The 21,191-nt window shown below is 41.0% G+C and overlaps 1 protein-coding gene across 5 annotated transcripts in view; it reads left to right on the top strand.

Moving 5' to 3' along the window:
- tcaim (T cell activation inhibitor, mitochondrial) overlaps positions 1-21,191 on the top strand; it is a 173,805-nt gene that overhangs the window by 107,308 nt on the left and 45,306 nt on the right. For 3 of the 5 annotated variants that reach the window (XM_047357341.1, XM_047357347.1, XM_047357335.1), the window contains one exon: positions 18,764-19,354. The exons of the other annotated variants lie outside the window; for them this stretch is intronic. In XM_047357341.1, coding sequence (XP_047213297.1) covers positions 18,764-18,989 — 226 coding nt within the window. In that variant the 3' untranslated portion in view covers positions 18,990-19,354. Of the gene's footprint in view, positions 1-18,763; positions 19,355-21,191 lie in introns of those variants that run through there. 5 annotated transcript variants of the gene reach the window in all.

Genomic DNA, 21,191 nt, shown 5'->3' with positions numbered 1-21,191 from the left:
CCTGGAGCATCCCCCACAGGGCACCATGAGGAACACAGTCGAATGCCTTCTCTAGGTCCACAAAACACATGTGGACTGGTTGGGCAAACTCCCATGAACCCTTGAGTACCCTGCAGAGGGTGTAGAGCTGGTCCAGTGTTCCACGGCCGGAACGAAAACCACACTGCTCCTCCTGAAGCTGAGGTTCGACTATCGGCTGGACTCTCCTCTCCAATACCCCGGCGTAGGCCTTACCAGGGAGGCTGATGAGTGTGATCCCACTATAATTGGAACACCCCCTTCGGTTACCCTTCTTATGAAGGGGGACCACCACCCCAGTCTGCCAGTCCAGAGGCACTGTCCCCGATCGCCACGCAATGTTTAAGAGGCGCATCAACCATGACAACCCCACAACATCCAGAGACTTGAGGTACTCAGGGTGGATCTCATCCAACCCCAAAGCCCTGCCACCGTGGAGCTTTTTAACCACCTCTGTGACTTCAGCCTGGGTGATGAAAGAGTCCAACCCCAAGTCCCCACCCTCTGCTTCCACCAGGGAATGCGTGACGGCAGGATTGAGGAGATCCTCAAAATACTCCTTCCACCGCCCGATAATGTCCCCAGTCAAGGTCAGCAGCTCCCCACCCTAACTGTAAACGGTGTTGGCGAAGAAGTGCCTTCCCCTCCTGAAGGCGCAGGACGGTTAGCCAGACTCGCTTCGGTCTTACCGAAATCCTCCCAGGCCCGAGATTTTGCCTCTGCCACAGCCCGGGCTGCGGTATACTTGGCCTCACAGTAGCCGTCAGCCGCCTCAGGAGTCCCACAAGCCAACCACAGCCGATAGGATTCCTTCTTCAACTTGATAGCATCTCTTACGGCCGGTGTCCACCACTGGGTTCGGGGCTTGCCGCCGCAACATGCACCGTAGACATTACGGCCACAGCTACGGGCAGCAGCATCGACAGTAGATGCGGAGAACATGGTCCACTTGGGCTCTATGTCTCCAACATCCGAAGTCCAATAACGAAACACCGCTCGGATTCAGATCGGGGAGGCCATTCCTCCCGATTGTTTCTCTCCAGGTGTCACTGTCGTTTCCCACGTGGGCGTTGAAGTCCCCCAGCAGAATAATGGAGTCCCCGGGAGGGGCACTATCCAGCACCCTCAATAGGGATGACAAGAAGGCCGGGTACTCTGCACTACTGCTCGGCCCGTAGGCCGAAACGACAGTCAGAGACCTGTCCCCAACCCGAAGGCGCAGGGATGCGAACCTCTCATCCACTGCGGTAAACCCCAATACGAGACGGCCGAGCTGGGGGGCTACAAGAAAACCCACCCCAGCCTGCCGCCTCTCCCCGTGGGCCACTCCAGAGTAGAAGAGAGTCCAGCCCCTCTCGAGGAGATGGGTTCCAGAGCCCATGTTGTGCGTGGAGGTGAGCACAACTACTTCTAGTCGATATGTCTCGACCTCCCGCACAAGTTCAGACTCCTTCCCCCCCTGCAAGGTGACGTTCCACGTCCCTAGAGCCAGCCTAAGCATCTGGAGATCGGGCCGCTGAAGTCTCCACCTTCGTCCGCCGCCCAATCCTCTTTGCGCCGGTCCCTCATGGTTCCCCCTGCAGGTGGTGGGCCCACTTGGGGATGTCCTTCCGTCTCTCATTTGGGCTCTGCCCGGCTGGGTCCCGCGAGGAGCAACCCAGCCACCAGGCGCTCTCTGACGAGTCCCGACCCCAGGCCTGGCTCCAGGGTGGGACCCTGGCTTCACTGTACCGGGCGGCGTCACGTGTGCTCCTCGTGAAGATGTCTTGAATTGGTCTTTGTCTGACCCATCACCTAGAGCCTGTTTGCTTTGGGAGACCCTACCAGGGGCATTTAAGCCCCAGACAACATAGCCTTGAGGATCATTCAAGCACTCAAACCACTCTACCAAGTTAAGGTGGTGGTTCAAGGAGGGGACCTTAACACTGTCATTGTGTAAACGTGTGTATGAATGGGTGAATGACTGAATGTAGTGTGAAGCGATTTGAGGTTTCTGGGGACTTGATTAAGCGCTATACAAATACTAGCCATTTACCGTTTATTAGAAAACCAATCTACCCAGTTGAATGCAGTGCCTTCAAAATTTTTTAAAACAGACATCTCAAAACAAAAGACGTTTCTGAATGCAGAGCAGGAGCAAAACTGAGAGAGTGACGGAGGAAGTTCAAACAATCTCTTCCACTGATCATAATGGTGCACAGTGGCACTGTTTGTAGAGCTGTTGTCTTACAGCAAGGAGTTTCTGGGTTGGAATCCAGGCAAAAGACATGGTTGTGGTTTTAATGTGGATTCTACTTTTATGTTCATGTTTTATTTTTGTTTTAATGAGTCTGTTCTCAATTTTAATAGCCTCTGCTGTTTTGGTCTTTTAACTGTGAAATATAGTAACTGACATAATAATGATAAATTATGTACAAAAATCCCCAAAATAAACCTTAGGGATCTCACTCATCTGTACAAGACAAGGTCAAGTCTGTAAGCAAAACAGATATTGGTGCAACAGGATCATCCTTTCAAAAATGACTTCTAGTTACACTGCAAAAAGTGGAATGATAGTAAGTAATTGTTTCTTGAAATAAGTGTGTTTGCCCATGATTTGAACACGTAAGTAAGGCAATTTTCCAATGCAATCAGATTTTTTGCATTTAAAATTAGAAAAGACAATTATTTTATCTTATTTCAAGTGCATACCATATTTGTCTTCTTTTAGGGGCCAAAATACTCATTCTATTGGCAGATAATCTTACCTGGTCAAATTAAGGGCAAATACGTGTATTTCTAGCAGCCTTTACTTATTGTTAGATCACTTCCCTGGTGTAGAATGAATAGTTTTAAAAAAATAATTTCTTCCTGCAGTCTAGGGCTGCTACTAACAATTATTGAATAGCAAATGGTGCTTAATACGAAATGTCTTTGCATAATTTAAACCAGCTGAAGCTAAAACGTGAGGAGTTCTGAATGGAGCATATTTACAGACCAAGAAAGTTTTTCATCTTAAATTCAAAATGTTTATATTTTTGGTACAATTTTGGCTTAATTACTGCGCTGAGTGGGTAGTTCTTTCAGCAAACGCCGCTTTTTTGTAGTCTGTATACTCCCATTCACGATTATTCGATATCTAAATTAGTTCACGATTTAATAAATGATTAATCATTAATAATAAAAATTTATTGTTCAGCCCTACCTCAATCACAACATTTTTTGTGATCTTTTGCAATAACCCAATATGTTTTTAAATGTTTAATATATTTACATTTTCAATGTACTGTATGTACGGTATGTTATGTCAGGCCGACTTTTTCTTTTATTCCTACTGTGCCTCATAATAATTGCCCCCTTGGAGATAATAAACATGATGATGATGATGATAACCCTAACCCTGCTGCTTAATGCTCACCTTATACAAATGAAACACTTAGCCCTGTCTTTCAGTCTTTAACCCTGTCTCTCTCCTAGACATAGCTACTGGCTAAGCTTCTACTGTCATCTGTATAAGGTTTGCATTAAGTTGTTGGCAGCAGCAGCTTAGCCAATGTCCCCCTCTAGGAAGGTGCCACAGCTAAAAACAGAGACAGGTCAGATGTAGCTTCTAGAAATAGAGAAAAAAAGAGAGAACACAAAGTTAAAAGCTGAAATAACAGCCACTAACCAAACATTTTAGAGTAGTATGAGAATGTAGCAGAAAGAGTTAAAGTTGTCATTATGTCCTCCAGCAGTCTTAGCCTATAGCAGCATAACTACAGAGATAGCTCAGGATTACTTAAGCCACTCTAACTATACGCTTTTTCAAAAATGAAAGTCTTAAGCCTTGCCTTAAAAGTAGACAGGGTGTCTGCCTCACGGACTAAAACTGGGAGCTGGTTCCATAGGAGAGGAGCCTGATAACTAAAGGATCTTCCTCCCATTCTACTTCTAGAGACTAGGAACCACCAGTAAACCTGCAGTCTGAGAACGAAGTGCTCTGTTAGGAATATATGGAACAATCAGATCTCTGATGTATGATGGAGGTAGAACATTAAGGGCTCTATATGTGAGAAGGATAATTTTAAATTATATTCTGGATTTAACAGGGATCCAGTGAAGGTTAGCTAAAATAGGAGAAATATGATCTCTCTTTTTAATTTTCATCAGAACTCTTGTTGCAGCATTTTGGATCAGCTGAAGGCTTTTAACTGCATTTTGTGGACATCCTGATAGTAAAGAATTACAATAGTCCAGCCTTGAAGTAACAAATGCATGGACTAGTTTTTCAGCGTCATTCCTGGATAGGATAATTCTAAGTTTGGCAATGTTCTGGAGGTGAAAGAAGAAAATCCTAGAAACATATTTAATATTAGATTTAAATGACATGTCCTGGTCAAAAATAACCCCATGGTTTTTTACTTTTTAAATTTTTTTTACCAGAGGTCAATTTAATGGCGTACATATTCATAGACTGACTAAAAAACTACAACTTCTGTCTTGTTTGAATTTAGAAGCAGAACATGTAAAGTCATCTAAGGTTTTATGTCTTCAAGCCATGCTTGTAGTCTATCTAACTGGTTGGGCTTATCAGGATTTATGGAATAGTAAAGCTGAGTATCATCAGCATAACATTGAAAATGTATCCCATGCTGCCTGATAATGTTACCTATTGGAAGCATATAGAGGGGTTGGACAATGAAACTGAAACACCTGGTTTTAGACCACAATAATTTATTAGTATTGTGTACGGCCTCCTTGCAGCCAATACAGCGTCAATTCGTCTTGGGAATGACATATACAAGTCCTGCACAGTGGTCAGAGGGATTTTAAGCCATTCTTCTTGCAGGATAGTGGCCAGGTCACTACGTGATACTGGTGGAGGAAAACGTTTCCTGACTTGCTCCTCCAAAACACCCCAAAGTGGCTCATAATATTTAGATCTGGTGACTGTGCAGGCCATGGGAGATGTTCAACTTCACTTTCATGTTCATCAAACCAATCTTTCACCAGTCTTGCTGTGTGTATTAGTGCATTGTCATCCTGATACACGACACCGCCTTCAGGATACAATGTTTGAACCATTGGATGCATATGGTCCTCAAGAATGGTTCGGTAGTCCTTGGCAGTGACGCGCCCATCTAGTACAAGTATTGGGCCAAGGGAATGCCATGATATGGCAGGCCAAACCATTACTGATCCACCCCCATGCTTCACTCTGGGCATGCAACAGTCTGGGTGGTACGCTTCTTTGGGGCTTCTCCACAACGTAACTCTCCCGGATGTGGGGAAAACAGTAAAGGTGGACCCATCAGAGAACAATACATATTTCACATTGTCCACACCCCAAGATTTGCGCTTCTTGCACCATTGAAACCGACGTTTGGCATTGGCATGAGTGACCAAAGGTTTGGCTATAGCAGCCCGGCTGTGTATATTGACCCTGTGGAGCTCCCTATGGGCGGTTCTGGTGGAAACAGGAGAGTTGAGGTGCACATTTAATTCTGCAGTGATTTGGGCAGCCGTGGTTTTATGTTTTTTGGATACAATCCGGGTTAGCACCCGAACATCTCTTTCAGACAGCTTCCTCTTGCGTCCACAGATGTGGTTCGTCCTTCTTGATGGTATGCTGACATTACCCTGGATACCGTGGCTCTTGATACATCACAAAGACTTGCTGTCTTACAGATGCGCCAGCAAGACATGCCCCAACAATTTGTCCACTTTTGAACTCTGGTATGTCACCCATAATGTTGTGTGCATTTCAATATTTTGAGCAAAACTGTGCCCTCACCCTGCTAATTGAACCTTCACACTCTGCTCTTACTAGTGCAATGTGCAATCAATGAAGACTGGCTACCAGGCTGGTCCAATTTAGCCATGAAACCTCCCACACTAAATTGACAGGTGTTTCAGTTTCATTGTCCAACCCCTAGCACTGAACCCTGTGGTACTCCACAATTAACTCTGGACTTTAAAAGTAATTTATCATTTACATGAACAAACAGGAATCTGTCAGACAAATAACATTTAAACCAGCCTAGTGCTGTTCCTCTGATCCCTACAGCATATTCCAGCTTTTCTAAGAAAATATTGTGATCGACTAAATCAAATGCAGCACAAGTCCATTATCTGAGGCCATAAGAATATCATTAGTGACTTTCGCTAGTGCGGTTTTTGTTCTATGATGAGTCCTGAAACCTGACTGAAACTCTTCAAACAGATCATTACTGTGTAAATGCTCAAACACTCCCTCCTCCGGGAGGAGGGAATGCTGCAAGTCACTGACTGGATGCAATCTGCTGGGTTTCCTTAGATAGAAAAACTTTTTATCCAATTTGAATAAAAAGCTAACTCCGACTGCACTGTTCAATTGTTAGGATTAATTGGAATGTATGTACCTGACTGCTGTGAAGTGCCTTGAGACAACATGTGTTGTGAATTGGCGCTATATAAATAAAACTGAATTGAATTGAATTGAATTGAATAAGCAACTATTTTCTCAAGATAAAAACGGAACATACAGGTCTGTAATTTTAATTTGACTGCACTGTTTGTTAGTTGGGTACATACATTCCAGTTAATCCTAACTTGAAATATATGTGATTCGATTGAATTGCCTTGTAAAGTGCCTTGAGACAACTTGTTGTGAATTGCCGCTATGTAAAGAAACCTGCAGATGAAGCTAATAGTTTTGATAACTCAGGAAGCTCAACTGGATCACAGCAGTTCAAACACAAATACATTTCTACAGTTACTTACTAAGTTTAGAAACTGTTCCAAAAAGAAACCTAGGATTTTTCTTATTCTTTTCTATTAGTGATGAGACATAGGCTGTTCTAGCTTGGCAAAGCGTCTTTTTGTACAACAGAGGACTATTTATCCAGATTAATTAGGAGTCCTCTATGTGCGTAGAGCGCCATTTTCTCTCCAATTTCCTAACATTGTGCTTTAAAGCACGCAGCTCTGACTTAATCCAGGGAGCCAGTCTCCTATGAGTAATTACCTTCTTTTTTAAATACTGTTATTTCTTTACACTCAGTGCCATATGTCAGCACAAGGTCCAAAGAATAAAGAAAATGGTGGGTAGGTTTCTAATGTTTTGAGCAAAACCAGTAGAGTCCAACATAGCATTAAAGGCTCTATTTAGGCTATCACTTTCAGTGTCAACATTAATGTTAAAATCCCCCACTATAATAACCTTATCTGTATTTAACACTAAATCTGATGAGGAGTCTGAGAACTGATCTAAGAATTAAGAATAAGGGACAAATATTTTAAAAAATAACGGGATGCGCTGTTTTTTACGTGCAAATGCGGTAGCGTAAAAACGCACGGTTGCGTAATTTACATGCAATTGCATAAAAATCATGTGGTCGCGTAAATAATGTGTGGTGGTGTTTTATGCATATATTATTATCAAGAGACTGTCCTGTTATTGCTCAGCCACTAGATTTTAAGACATTTTACCCAATCAGTTCACTGTATGGGCAGACATCCAGGAGATCCCTGATCTTTAGGGAAAGACAGAAAATACAGGCAACTGCCATTCTGCTTCAGTCTAAGTCACACCCAGTTCAACAAGAAAGTCTGACATAACATAAAAGTCACTCTACTTGTTCTCTTTATCTTTTTATATACCAGGAAGGACTGGGGAAATCCCTGTCATTACCCGATCTGTCCCGGAAGCATGATCCGTACTGTCAGCTCACTTCGGATCGCTGTTGAATGCGCTTTAGTCATTTAAATAGTACTGGAAAGAGGTATTTCCATACTTAATTTTAATTGTGTGCTATATTATATCCTGTAAGAAGTTTTAATATAACATATTTAATACTCATTTTGATATTAAAATGTAGATCTATAAAGCGAACATATTTATAATATTGAATTATTACTTGCTATTAAAATGACATACCTGTCAGGTTAAAACAACCTACAATACTTATGACATCACAAAAAGAAGAGAAAGACAAAGAATTAGTTTTATACTTGCAGTGAGGAGAACGGTCAAGATGTGTTCACTTACAAATCTCGCACTGCTCTGAACAGCATCTGTCCGCACCTCTCTTTTTATTGTCATTCGGGGGTCCCTAGTTACAAAGAACGTTGCTCTCTAAAGGATGGGAAACAACAGCTGCATCGTAAACAGGTCATAAACAGCTTTATCTTTTAACAACACACTTCCACAGTCTCCCCATCTTCCAGGATCAGTGCGTCTTCTGTTCAGCGCAATCAGCCTTCATCTTTATGACCTCCTCAACTGCTTCCTCCTCAGCAAGCTCAGCTCCATTTATGATCTTTGCCTGCAGACAACTCATCACATCCTTACTCACACATACATCATGAAAGGTTATAATATCAAATAGTCAAATGAAACCACAAGGAGAAAATATAAGATAAAAGATTAAATCTATATACAATTATTCCAACATTTCCCCGCTGTTTATCTTATATTTGCTCATATTCTCATATCACTTAAACAGCCACTTCTTTTAGATTTTTTACTGCAAGATAATTTTTCATGAGCACTAATATAATTACACTCAGAGGCACTTACTGACATTCAAATCGCAGATTCATATAGAGATGGATCTGGGTACAGGTCAGAAAAGTGGTCAGTCACATCCTCATCATCTTCATCATCCTGATGTTTAAGTAACGGATAGAGTTGGGTAACTCTGTCTTCCATAGGAGAAATAGCTGTGGTAATGAGACGGTTAAGCAAAGAACGAAGGCACGGAATACAACAACATCCACACAATGTCAAAATTACAGCAAACACTGCAAAAGAAATTATTACTGATGATACTAAACTTTTATACTTCCCAAACACATCCAGCCAGGAGTCCCACATCGAGGTGTCTACTCCAGAATGCTCCTTCATTTTGTCATTTAGAGATCTCAAACCTTCTATGGCTTTAGTTATGCTGTCATCAGCAGCAGTGTTGTCAGGTATAAATGTGCAACATTTTTCTCCAACAATTGCACAAACTCCTCCTTTTTCAGCTAACAACATGTCCACAGCAATTCTATTCTGGAATGCCATCAGGGAAGTTGAAGCCAATTGGTCATGGACAGCTTCAAACCCGCTTTGTGTCCAATTTCCTAGTTTTTGTACATTGTAATGGATATAATTGATCCTGTCTACGTTTTTGTTCAATGTACACCACCAACAGATACTTGATTCAAATCCTGCAGCTACTTGATCAGCCAATTTATATGCATCTGGCACCCCGCGAGGCACACCTATAGCATCGATGTAAGTAGGGTCTCCCTCAGCCTGCCAAGCTGCAGCTCTGCGTTTTCTATTACGCCAGTCATGTGGGATTACACTAGATAGTCCACGTGTTACCTAATCTATTGACATAGGGTATACTGAAACTGGTAACAATAAGGTAATTAAAGCACAGAGCCCTGTTACTTTTGAAGGCAATCGATCAAACAACCTGTCGTCACCACACCACCACCAAATGTCTCCTCTAGAAACTGGTTTAAAATACTTATTTACTTTTACAATTGTAGTACACCATACTGCAGATTCCCCAATTTATTGCCTCTCTCTGTCATATTTATACATGTGTACTTTCCAGTGGTGACCCGTTTATGGCATACTGGTTTGTTTTTATCTGCTGTAGTTACAGGAAAAACAGAATCCCAGTGCTGACACATTTCATTAGGATTAGTTTGATTCATTACTTCCATCACACAGGGTTGTGGTATCACAGCTGGAATTATTTGTAACAAAGGCCTGGGACCCATACACACAACACAATCTCTTTTAGTCATGTTAGCCGCTTGCTCTACCATCAATAACTAGTTATTATTTGTTCCTGATACTCCAGTAATAACCTGGAACCAGTCATCTGTGGTTAAGTTTCCTAACATAATTTTTACTCTCTTCGAAGGAGACTTAGGGGAGAGAGTCGTTTCAGTTTTTACTTCACAAACAAAAAGGTCAAAATTTGGGTGTGATCCTGAAACCCAAACCCACAGGAGAAATCCCCAACATTTTCCTCCTGATGTAACGTATTCGGGAGGAAATAGAGAGTTATGCGTGAGGTTAATTGTTACCTAGATTGCATTATCAGCTTTATGGAGCTTAAACAACTTCTTTTGATGACTAGCATAAGCAGTGGTGCCCCATTCTGGTGTCCAATTGTTTCCTTCATCAGTTACCATCGTGGACCATGAAGTATCTCTTCTGTCATTAGTTAAGTACCATTTATACTTCTATAATCCTGCACTTTCCTTCCTTGTTTGGTCAAGCTAATGAGTGGGATCAGCACCACAGCTGTGGTATTAGATATCACACACACTTGAATGCCATAAGTATAAGAAGTTTGTTTAGTACACATAGTTAGGTTATCTTGCCTTCCTTGATTTAGCGCTACTTGTTTCATATGACTCATAGCAGGTGTTGTTACATTCTGATTCATCTTGACTGGTTCCCAGAAATACCAGAAAAATAAAAAAATCAATATGAGAAAAAATATAAATACCCAGCACCGGAAAGCATTTCTCATCCATCTAAAAGTCATTTTGGCTGAAATTTTGACTCCTCTAAGTGGTTCCAGTATCTTAATTTTCTTCACTGACTTTCGGGTCTCTCCAGCCTCTAAATGTCTGGGTCCACCCTATTATCAGTCTGTAAATCACTTCCCCTGGCGGAGCTTTCAACCGAAATGACCTTTTTACCATGTGTAAGGTGAATCCAGGTTGATCTCTCAGCTATTTTTACTGCCGTGGGAGTAGTTAGTAATACCTGATATGGGCCTTTCCACTTAGGTGAATACCAGTGTTTCTTCTTTACACTCCTTATTAACACCCAGTCTCCTGGTTCCACTAGTTGATTTTCCTGCTGGGAAATAGAACAGTCCTCATTAGTTTGACATACTCCTCATATAATCAGCTAGGTTGGCTTCTTCATCTAACTCCCACTGATTTTTAACTGTGGTAATCTATATGGTCTTCCAAATAACGTTTCATAGGGTGTTAGCCCTGAGGTGCTTGTAATGTTTATATATAGTTTTACTAGATCCAGACACTGTGTCCATGGTCTTCCTGTCTCTTCAATACACTTTTTCAGGCGGTTCTTTATAGTCCTATTAATTCTTTCTACTAATCCAGCACTTTGAGGATGGTAAGCGCAATGGTTTCTTAGATCCATGTGAAGCATAATTCCTATTTTCTTATTATTTGATTTACAAAATGAGCTCCATTATCACTATATATTTTCTCTGGAATCCCATATCTGGGAATGATATCTTTACACAGTGCTTTTGCTACAGTCAAGGCATCTGGATGTTTAGTTGGAAATAGTTCTATCCATTTAGAAAATGCATCTATAATGACTAAACAGAACTTTTTCCCTTCACTGTGGTTTAGCTCAATAAAATCCATATGAATTGTTTGGAAAGGGTATTTTGGTTTTGGAAATTGTCCCCTTCGTGATCTTAAATTCCCTTGTGGATTATGTTTTGCACATGTTAAACATGTTCTACAAACATTTTTTGAATAAGAGTTAAATCCATATGTACTATAATATTTATGTATCTGTCCTACCATACCCCCTGTTGAGACATGTGACACACCATGGCTCAATACTGTTGCCCATTTATATAGGTTCTTTGGTAAGATAGGCTTATTATCTAGTCACATATAGATTTCATCTTTTAAGGCAGCTCCATGTTTTTTCCACGTTTCTATCTCCTGTGGTGGGCTTTGTTGTTGCATCTCTTTTAACACAATATTGTCTGTATTATGTTGTTTTTCCATTACCTTTTTGTGGTAATTCACATGGTGAGTCCTCGCATTTTATTATCACCCTTCAGTTATTAAGTTCTTTATTACTGGTTTTATTCCTTCACGAGCATCATATTTCAAAGGGTATTGTTTTACACTGGGCCTGTATTCTGTTTTTGCCCTGATTTGGGCAGGTAACACTCCTTTTACTAAACCCACATCAGTAGGGTCTGTTGACCATAACTTATCAGGGACTTCACTCAAGAACTTTTCCTCCTGTTCAGTAAGGAATATTTCTCATTTTTTCTTTGTATGCAAATGTATTCCTTCCTGCACTGTCACTGTCCAAAATAATGGCTTTCTAGTTACTCCTGTGGATGCACTAGTTTCTGTATTCATTGTTGTTGGAAACCAGTCTGTGGCATCTGTTCCCCTCTGCACTATTCTTCCCATGTCCTGCCACTTGAGTTCTTTATCCTTGAATAAAGATATGTGTGGAGGTGTCCACATTTTGCAGAGCTTCCTAATGTCTTCCGCTAACACTAATTCAGCAACTGACGTACTGTTCCCATCTGCATAAACATAAGTTACCATGACTTTGGTAGGGGTTACTTTAGTTAACGCTTCTTCATAAGTTTTATCTGGTCCAGGAGTATTTTTATACCACATGGTAATATGTAGATCATCTGGTGTCATCTGATCTTGTAGTCGAGTAATGACATTTCTTCCTTCTGTTAATAAAGCTGTCCCTATGTCTAGGGGTGGCTTATTTGGAACAACCAGTGAATAGTGGTAATAAGGTAGTCCTACTCCTTTTAACACGAAATAATCTCCTTGGCTGAGTTCTGCTTTTCACTTTACTACAATATGTCCTTCTGAGGTCAGAATTAATGCTAACCCCAGATGTAGTAATCCATCTCGTCCCAATTGATTCACCGGACACTCAGGGAACATTAGAATAGATAGCTGGCATGACTGTCCATTGGGATCTCTTATCCAAACTGGTTCAGACTCACAGACTTGCGTCAATTTCCCACTAGCTGACCTTACTGTTATTTGCTGATCACTAAGTCTGGAATTATGGGATTGTTTCTCTACAGGTAGTCCTGCATGCTCCGGTATCACAAAGAAAAGTAATTGATTTTCCATTTAACAGTAAGGTAACTAAAGGTTTTATGTTATCTAGGGAGAGAAGGTCCTGGAAATTTAGGAGGATATCCTGCCCCTGTATTTTTGGTTTTTTGTTTTCATCGGTGTCTGAGGTACTTGGAACAATTTCACTTGTTTTCTGTCCTAGTCACACTGAATAATTTTTTCTCCTCTCTGGACAGTCTCTGGCCAGATGTCCTTCTTTCCCACAACACCAACACCCTGAGGTGTATTGTCTGTAATTTCCTCTGCTCACTCCTCCTCTCTGACCCCTGTGGTTTTGTCCTCTGCCTCTAAATCTTCCTCTTCCTCTGTTGTTCTGATAATAAATCTGTTCTTCTCCTTCTTCTTCTTGCTGAAAAAAGGTGTTGACTATCTTTTTTTGTTTTTTATCCTTCATTACTCTTTCTGCATGGAGGGCATGATTTACATAATCTTCTAAATTTGCTGTGGAGAACCCTTTAAAATGTCTCCTTACCCAGGTATTAATTACATCCCTGGAACCAGCATGTAGTGCATTTTTTAACTGCTGTCGATAAGCTCCTTGCTCGTCTTCATCTTCTTGTAGACCACTATGTATTTTAAACACTTTTGTCAGTCTAATCCTATATTCTTCAAAAGGTTCTTCCTCTTTTTGTTTCACTCTGGCTATTTCTGCGTAGTCAGCTCTGCGTCTGTATCTAACTGTAAGCCTATCGATTAATCCCCTCACTCTGTTTGTTAGTTCCTGGTCATTATGTGCAAGTACTGCGTTATTATGTATAGGGTTCCAATTTCCCCTAACGTGATGCCAGTCAGTTCCTGTGACTGTCATCCATACTTGTTGAACGTCCTCACCATTCAAATGATGAGATCTCCTAAGACTCTCCAAATCTTCTCCACACTGAATGGGATCCTCTCTGGGGGAGGTTACTCCCTCCACAGCCTTTTTAACACCATCCATTGTCCATGTTCTATATACCAAAATGGCATTGGTTGATTATCTCCAACGTTTGGATTGGCCACCTGTATCATGGGATATGCTTCTGTTAGACTAGGGTTTTCGTCATGGACTAATTTAGGAGCTGCGGGGACTACTCTTGGGGAGTGAGTTAAAGTTGGAGAAAAGGTTCTCCCATACTGTCTAGACCATCCTAGGGGGATCGTATTTGATCTAGTCTGTGGTGGAGTGGGGTATTCAGGGGGTGGGTCCTGTGGAGGCAAACCTGGATAAATAGATGAGGTTACAGCTGTTGCATGTGCCTGTGGTTGCTCATCTATCTGTTCATCCTGCTCTTGCGCTCCTTGTGGTTGTATAGCTGCATTTCCTGGTTGTCCCCGTCGAGCCCCAACACACCCAGTCTCATTATCTTCTGCTCTATAAAATAATAATTGTTTCCTACAATTTTCTTCTCCCTTTTCTTTCTCTTCCTCCATATGCTTCTTTACTCCTTCCTCTCTCCTTTTAGCTACTTTTAACCAATAATCTACATCCTCATAACCTTCTTTTTCCATTTTTCTTGGGTCATGTTTTGTTTTTTTAATTATTGCATCCTGTAGATTGACAAATTTTTGAGAGTTTAATCGACCACCATAATTATATGTGGTTATCCATTTATCTAAATATTTTAATTTACTCGGATCTTGTGCTTTTATGTACTTCCAATCTTTGCATTGTAATTCATTTTTCAATAAATTTTTACTCGCCCCTTTTCCCATTTTCTTTTTTTAATTTAGTCCAGTATACAAATACCTAGGGTATTCTAAATGCTGGATTATTCTGCTCAGTAGGGTGACAGAAGATTTTCCTTTTTGTGGTAATTCTCACTTCAACTCTTTTGAGTGGAGAATTCTTGCCTTTGCATCCACAAAAGTTAGTCACTTTCGATCCTACTGCTTTGGTATGAGGCAAAACCTAGTGGTTTAAATCCTCCATTGATCTCTCACATGCACACATTTTAAACGCGGAATTTTCTTAGTATTTTTGTTGTTTAAAATACTTAAACGCGGACTTACTTAAGTGGACTCCGTCGTCCCCTGTAAACACGGAATTTTCAGTCTTACTCCTTAATACTTTAAACAGGATTCCGCCGCACTGCTTTTACCTGTTAGGGCCTAGGATTTACAGGGTTTTTTATTTCACGCAATGACCCCCAGTCATTCGTCACACTTTTAAAATCCAAACTCAACTCACCACTTTGTCCTCTCCTCTCTCTCGGAGTTCCGTCAGCCGTCAGACCCCAGCGGGCGGGCCGAGATCCAGTCCCGGGAAGGGTCTGTGAGTCTCCCTTATGAAGACAGCCGTGCGCACGGTCTTTTCCTGGAGTCTACCAACCCGCTGGAATCATCAGGCGTAGTTGGAATCCGGCTCTCGAAGGACCAAATTGTCAGGTTTAAACAACCTACAATACTTATGACATCACAAAAAGAAGAGAAAGACAAATAATTAGTTTTATACTCGCAGCGAGGAGAACGGTCAAGATGTGTTCAGTTACAAATATCGCACCGCTCTGAACAGCATCTGTCCGCACCTCTCTTTTTATTATCATTCGGGGGTCCCTAGTTACAAAGAACGTTGCTCTCTAAAGGATGGGAAACAACAGCTGCATCGTAAACAGGTCATAAACAGCTTTATCTTTTAACAACACACTTCCACAGTCTCCCCATCTTCCAGGATCAGTGCGTCTTCTGTTCAGCGCAATCAGCCTTCATCTTTATGACCTCCTTAACTGCGGATTGCTTCCTCCTCAGCAAGCTCAGCTCCATTTATGATCTTTGCCTGCAGACAACTCATCACATCCTTACTCACACATACATCATGAAAGGCTATAATATCAAATAGTCAAATGAAACCACAAGGAGAAAATATAAGATAAAAGATAAAAACTATATACAATTATTCCAACAATACCTCCATACACAATGTTAAAATTCACTTAATAACAATTGTCCATATTTTGTAAGTAAAATATATTTTTGTAGAAAATTGTTTATTAGTCTTAGTGATTGAACATATTGAACATATTTACGGTGTCGCCCTATGATGCCTTCCTTTTGTGGAGACATCCGTTTTACTTTTTTCCTAAAATAGTTCTTTCTTTCTTCCTCGGACCCTTTATCACTCCGCGAGACACCACCGGTAACATGCAGCGAAGGGTTGAGAAGGAGCAGGCCACTGGGTACAACCACCCAAAAGAGCCAGAAGAAGCAGCAGCAGGACTGTCAGATACAAGAGGTCATTTCAAATTCACAAATTACTCTATGAAAATGGCATTAGTCAGTAGTTTTTGATTATTTTAAATAGATGGAATCTTTTGTAGGAGAGGATACAAACTTGTCATGTGTCCTTCCCTCTTCTACTGTACATCATCCAAGCAAGGTCCTATCTATTCCTATTTTACATATTGTAAATGGCTATATAATTTGTTTGTTTGGTTGTTTCGTTGTCCGATGAGCTAACCCTTCCCTCCTACTTCCCTATGTCTAAAGGGATTGCTCAAACCAGTTCTCCATCCAACGGGTCCGGACTTCCCCAAACCTGAAAGGTCTTACTAAGCAGGTTTAATGAAAGTTCTGTTTAAGCTGGTGTTGGGAAATGACCCGCCTAGCCTCTGACAGCCTTCATACAAAAGTCTCGCCCTTCTTCAACTGGTGGTCTGGACGACTGAGTAGCCTATCGCAGTCATCCACACTTTCAACAGTCACTTTTGTTCACAGCTGCTCATTCCCTAATTTTACAACTGGCTCTTGGTATATGGGCTAGGTTATTTTTAGTGGCTCGGCACGAGCCCCAAAGGCGCTGTTTTAACAAACTTACCTAAGGCAACCTATAAAAACCTCCTAAAATATCTTGGAACCAGGCAACAAGACTTTTTACCAACAATGAAAAACCAAAAAATACAGTGACTCAAATAATTGAATGTCCACGATTTAACTAGCATTTTATATGCTTTCTTTAATTAGTAACGCTTTTGCAGGGGTCAGTAACAGCTTAAATTCAGCAACACAGAATAATTTCAATAATAGAAATGAATCAATCAACTCAACCTGTCTTTCCCTGATGCTGAAACTAGTGGGTTTGGAGAGGCTTTGAAGACCGAGGCTCATCCATGCACCTGATGGAGAAGATTCTTCTGGTAACAATGAGTGGTTTCTTGGAGGGAATACGACTTAATCTTCAGTTTTCTTCCTTTAAGTGGCAGGCACTGATGCTCCAGGCTTCGATGGTTAAACAGGATCTTTGTTGTCATATGTCTCCGCAGACAGTAGTTTCCAGAGGCTGAAGAGTTGAAGGAAACCCGGAGACATAAACGAGGCTGATTCAGGACTTCCAGAAACCTGAAACTTAGAGCAATCAGCTGTTCACCGATCAAGTTCACTTCTGTTGTCTGGATGAAAAGGCTTTAGATGGAATCAGATTCTTAATTTTGAGGCAGTCCTTTCTGGGCGCACTGGTTGATCCTCTTTTTAATGCAGTCGATCAGCTGGGCTGTGTCTCTGTTCCTTTTCCATCTGAGCTTCTTTTCTCCGTCGATCTTGTTCGCTGGTCTTCTGCAAGAAAACAACCCCGTTTCTGCTTTCAGCATTGCTTTTATAGCGCTCAATGCTTTCACCAGTCAGCCCCTTATTAGGCTTCTTAGTTATTGCGCAACCCTTTCCACTCGGCTTCTTGGTTACTGCCCAATACTTTAGTCACGGTTACCGTGACCCACTGATGCACTCGGCTTCTTGGTTATTGCCCAATACTTTAGTCACGGTCACTGTGACCCACGGATGCTGTTGTTTCGGCCATGGAGATGCCAATAATAGCCACACAGCTGGTTATAGTCGCATCTTCCCTTCCTTCCTTTTAAAAGTGTTCATTGTCAGCATACAACTGGCTCTCCTCACTCCCAGTCATTCTACAGTTCTTTCCCTAATCTGTTCAGTTTTAAACTTTACACAGAATTACACATTCCATTCTTCAGCTTTCTACGTATACTTTAAAACACAGTTACAATTCTTTTTATTCATGCTTCACAAATGATTAACATTATATTTCTTTCATATATAGCTGTTTCCACAGGAGAGGAGCCTGATAACTAAAGCACTAAAGTGGATTTAATGTGAAACTGCAGGTCATTGATGCAAAGCAGGAGCAAAGAGGAGAGAGGGAAGAAAGAAGTTCAAACCATCTCTTTCATCGTTGTGAGATCGTTGGGAAACAAGTTGGATAAACTCCAAGCCCTAATAAGGACCCAGTCAGAGTATTGGAAATGCAGTATTACGTGTTTCATTAATACATGGCTGAAGAGTCATATTCCTGACTCCAGAGTCTCTCTGCCAGGCTTTCTGATGATATGAGGAGAGATTTTAGAGGTGTTAGAATTGGCTCTTTGTGATTAGTTGTGTTTAAATTCATTTACTGGTTATTAACAGTATTTGAACTGATACTACATCAATAATGTAAATGGAGCCTCCAGCATATCTTTTGTTCAGTAGATACAGTAGGCAGTTTAATATCACATACAGTTTATATGGTAATTTCATTTTAAAACTATCACTAACAGTAGGAAATTGTATTAAAAAATAATTATCAATAATTATTTTATTCCTAACTGTGACTTATATCTCTCTTTGAAGTGGACAAATGTTGCTAATAAGAAGATCAAGACGAATATGGAAACACAACCATGATCCTTTTTTATACTTTTATTCAAAGTGTTTTGATTTCTTGACATAATGTCTAAAATATGCTACTTGTGATCATGTTTCAGCTAGATTGATTTATGTAGACCACCTTAAGTCTTTGTGTTTTATAACCCACAATGAGTTTTTGACCCCAACTTTGGGGAACCCTGTGCTATGAAATAAGAGCACACACCTGTTTATCAGCTTTTCACTCTTTTTCCTGTCTGTGTGTTTTATAAAGGTTGCAGGTGGAAGAGGAGGCAGTAGTGAAATTATGTCTTCAGGGGTTGTCTCTGAGGAACATTTCCAAGGAGCCCAGTGTTAGCTCAAGACAGATGATCCTCTGTTGCAAACGGCTAATGGAACAGCACTCTCCACTCATGCAGGGGCTGAATGTTTGTGTTTCTCACTTTTATTCTGTCATGCAGGATGGGGACCTATGTGTCCCCTGGGATTGGAAGAGCTGAGCCAAACTTTCAGAATTTGCCAGTAATGGTTGGCCGATGTGTGGGCTCATCACATAAGAAGCATCTTATTTTTAAACAAGATTTTCATGGCACAAACATAAATGTAAAAGTGGCAAAAAGCTAGGGGATCAATAAAGTATCTTTGAATTGAATTGAATTGTAGTATATACTGTATTACTAAAGCTTTTTAGACAATGCATTTTTTCGATTTTGGAAAATGTCAGTTTTGTGGCTACTTGTAGTTTACCTTGGAAAACAGTTTGTATTCACAATCTGAAATAAATGTAAAACTGAAATAAACTGTGAACCACAACTAATATATTCAATCAAAGATGTAGACAGACAATAAAGTGTTTGTCATGACATATTGATGTCCTGTTGCATGAATAAAACTTTGTTTAGAACCCAATATTGCCAAGTATAAACTAGCAGGAAACCATTTTTAAGAACACTTCTTCATATGATGCCTCAATTTATACAGTAGAATGGTGAGAACAGAAGCTGCTCACAGATACTGGTAAAATAAAAAGCAAGTAATTCAGGTATGCTGACAAGTGCTGATTTTAATCTACATAAAATACTACCATAGATGAAGGTACACATGGTCATTCCAGCAGTACCTAGAGGTGTAGGTGAAAGTTAATTTCAAAGGATAGGAATAGGTACGGTGCCTTGCGAAAGTATTCGGCCCCCTTGAACTTTTCAACCTCTTGCCACATTTAGGCTTCAAACATAAAGATATAAAATTCTAATTTTTTGTGAAGAATCCACAAGTGGGACACAATCGTGAAGTGGAATGAAATTTATTGATGTCTCAAACTTTTTAACAAATAAAAAACTGAAAAGTGGGGCGTGCAATATTATTTGGCCACCTTGCGTTAATACTTTGTAGCACCACCCTTTGCTGCAATTACAGCTGCAAGTCGCTTGGGGTATGTCTCTATCAGTTTTGCACATCGAGAGACTGAAATTCTTGCCCATTCTTCCTTGCAAAACAGCTCGAGCTCAGTGAGGTTGGATGGAGAGTGTTCGTGAACAGCAGTCTTCAGCTCTTTCCACAGATTCTCGATTGGATTCAGGTCTGGACTTTGACTTGGCCATTTCAACACCTGGATACGATTATTTGTGAACCCTTCCATTGTAGATTTGGCTTCATGTTTTGGATCATTGTCTTGTTGGAAGATAAATCTCCGTCCCAGTCTCAGGTCTCTTGCAGACTCCAACAGGTTTTCTTCCAGAATGGTCCTGTATTTGCACCCATCTATCTTCCCATCAATTATGACCATCTTCCCTGTCCCTCCTGATGAAAAGCAGGCCCAAACCATGATGCTGCCACCACCATGTTTGACAGTGGGGATGGTGTGTTCAGGATGAACGAGCTGTGTTGCTTTTACGCCAAACATATCGTTTTGCATTGTGGCCAAACAGTTCGATTTTGGTTTCATCTGACCAGAGCACCTTCTTCCACATGTCTGGTACGTCTCCCAGGTGGCTTGCGGCAAACTTTAAACGAGACTTTTTATGGATATTGTTGAGAAACGGCTTTCTCCTTGCCACTCTTCCATAAAGGCCAGATTTGTGCAGTGTACGACTGATTGTTGTCCTATGGACAGACTCTCCCACCTCAGCTGTAGATCTCTGCAGTTCATCCAGAGTGATCATGGGCCTCTTGGCTGCATCTCTGATCAGTCTTCTCCTTGTTTGAGATGAAAGTTTAGAGGGACGGCCGGGACTTGGTAGATTTGCAGTGGTCTGATACTCCTTCCATTTCAATATGATTGCTTGCACAGTGCTCCTTGGGATGTTTAAAGCTTGGGAAATCTTTTTGTATCCAAATCCGGCTTTAAACCTCTCCACAACAGTATCTCCGACCTGCCTGGTGTGTTCCTTGGTCTTCATGATGCTCTCTGCGCTTTGAACAGAACCATGAGACTATCACAGAGCAGGTGCATTGGTACGGAGACTTGATTACACACAGGTGGATTCTATTTATCATCATCAGTCATTTGGGACAACATTTGATCATTCAGAGATCCTCACTGAACTTCTGGAGTGAGTTTGCTTTTTGTTTGTATTTTTCTCAGAGCCTCCCTTTGCATATCCTCCAAACTTGTAAATTATGGATTTGGTCAGCTGGACTCTCAACGTAATTGATAAAAAAAAAATTTTCAACGGGAAGACAGGGTAAAGGAGACCCTCTTG

This window comes from Girardinichthys multiradiatus, chromosome 3, assembly GCF_021462225.1.
Source record: "Girardinichthys multiradiatus isolate DD_20200921_A chromosome 3, DD_fGirMul_XY1, whole genome shotgun sequence".
NCBI classification, from domain to species: domain Eukaryota; kingdom Metazoa; phylum Chordata; class Actinopteri; order Cyprinodontiformes; family Goodeidae; genus Girardinichthys; species Girardinichthys multiradiatus.
This window is presented reverse-complemented; position numbering and strand designations above follow the sequence as displayed.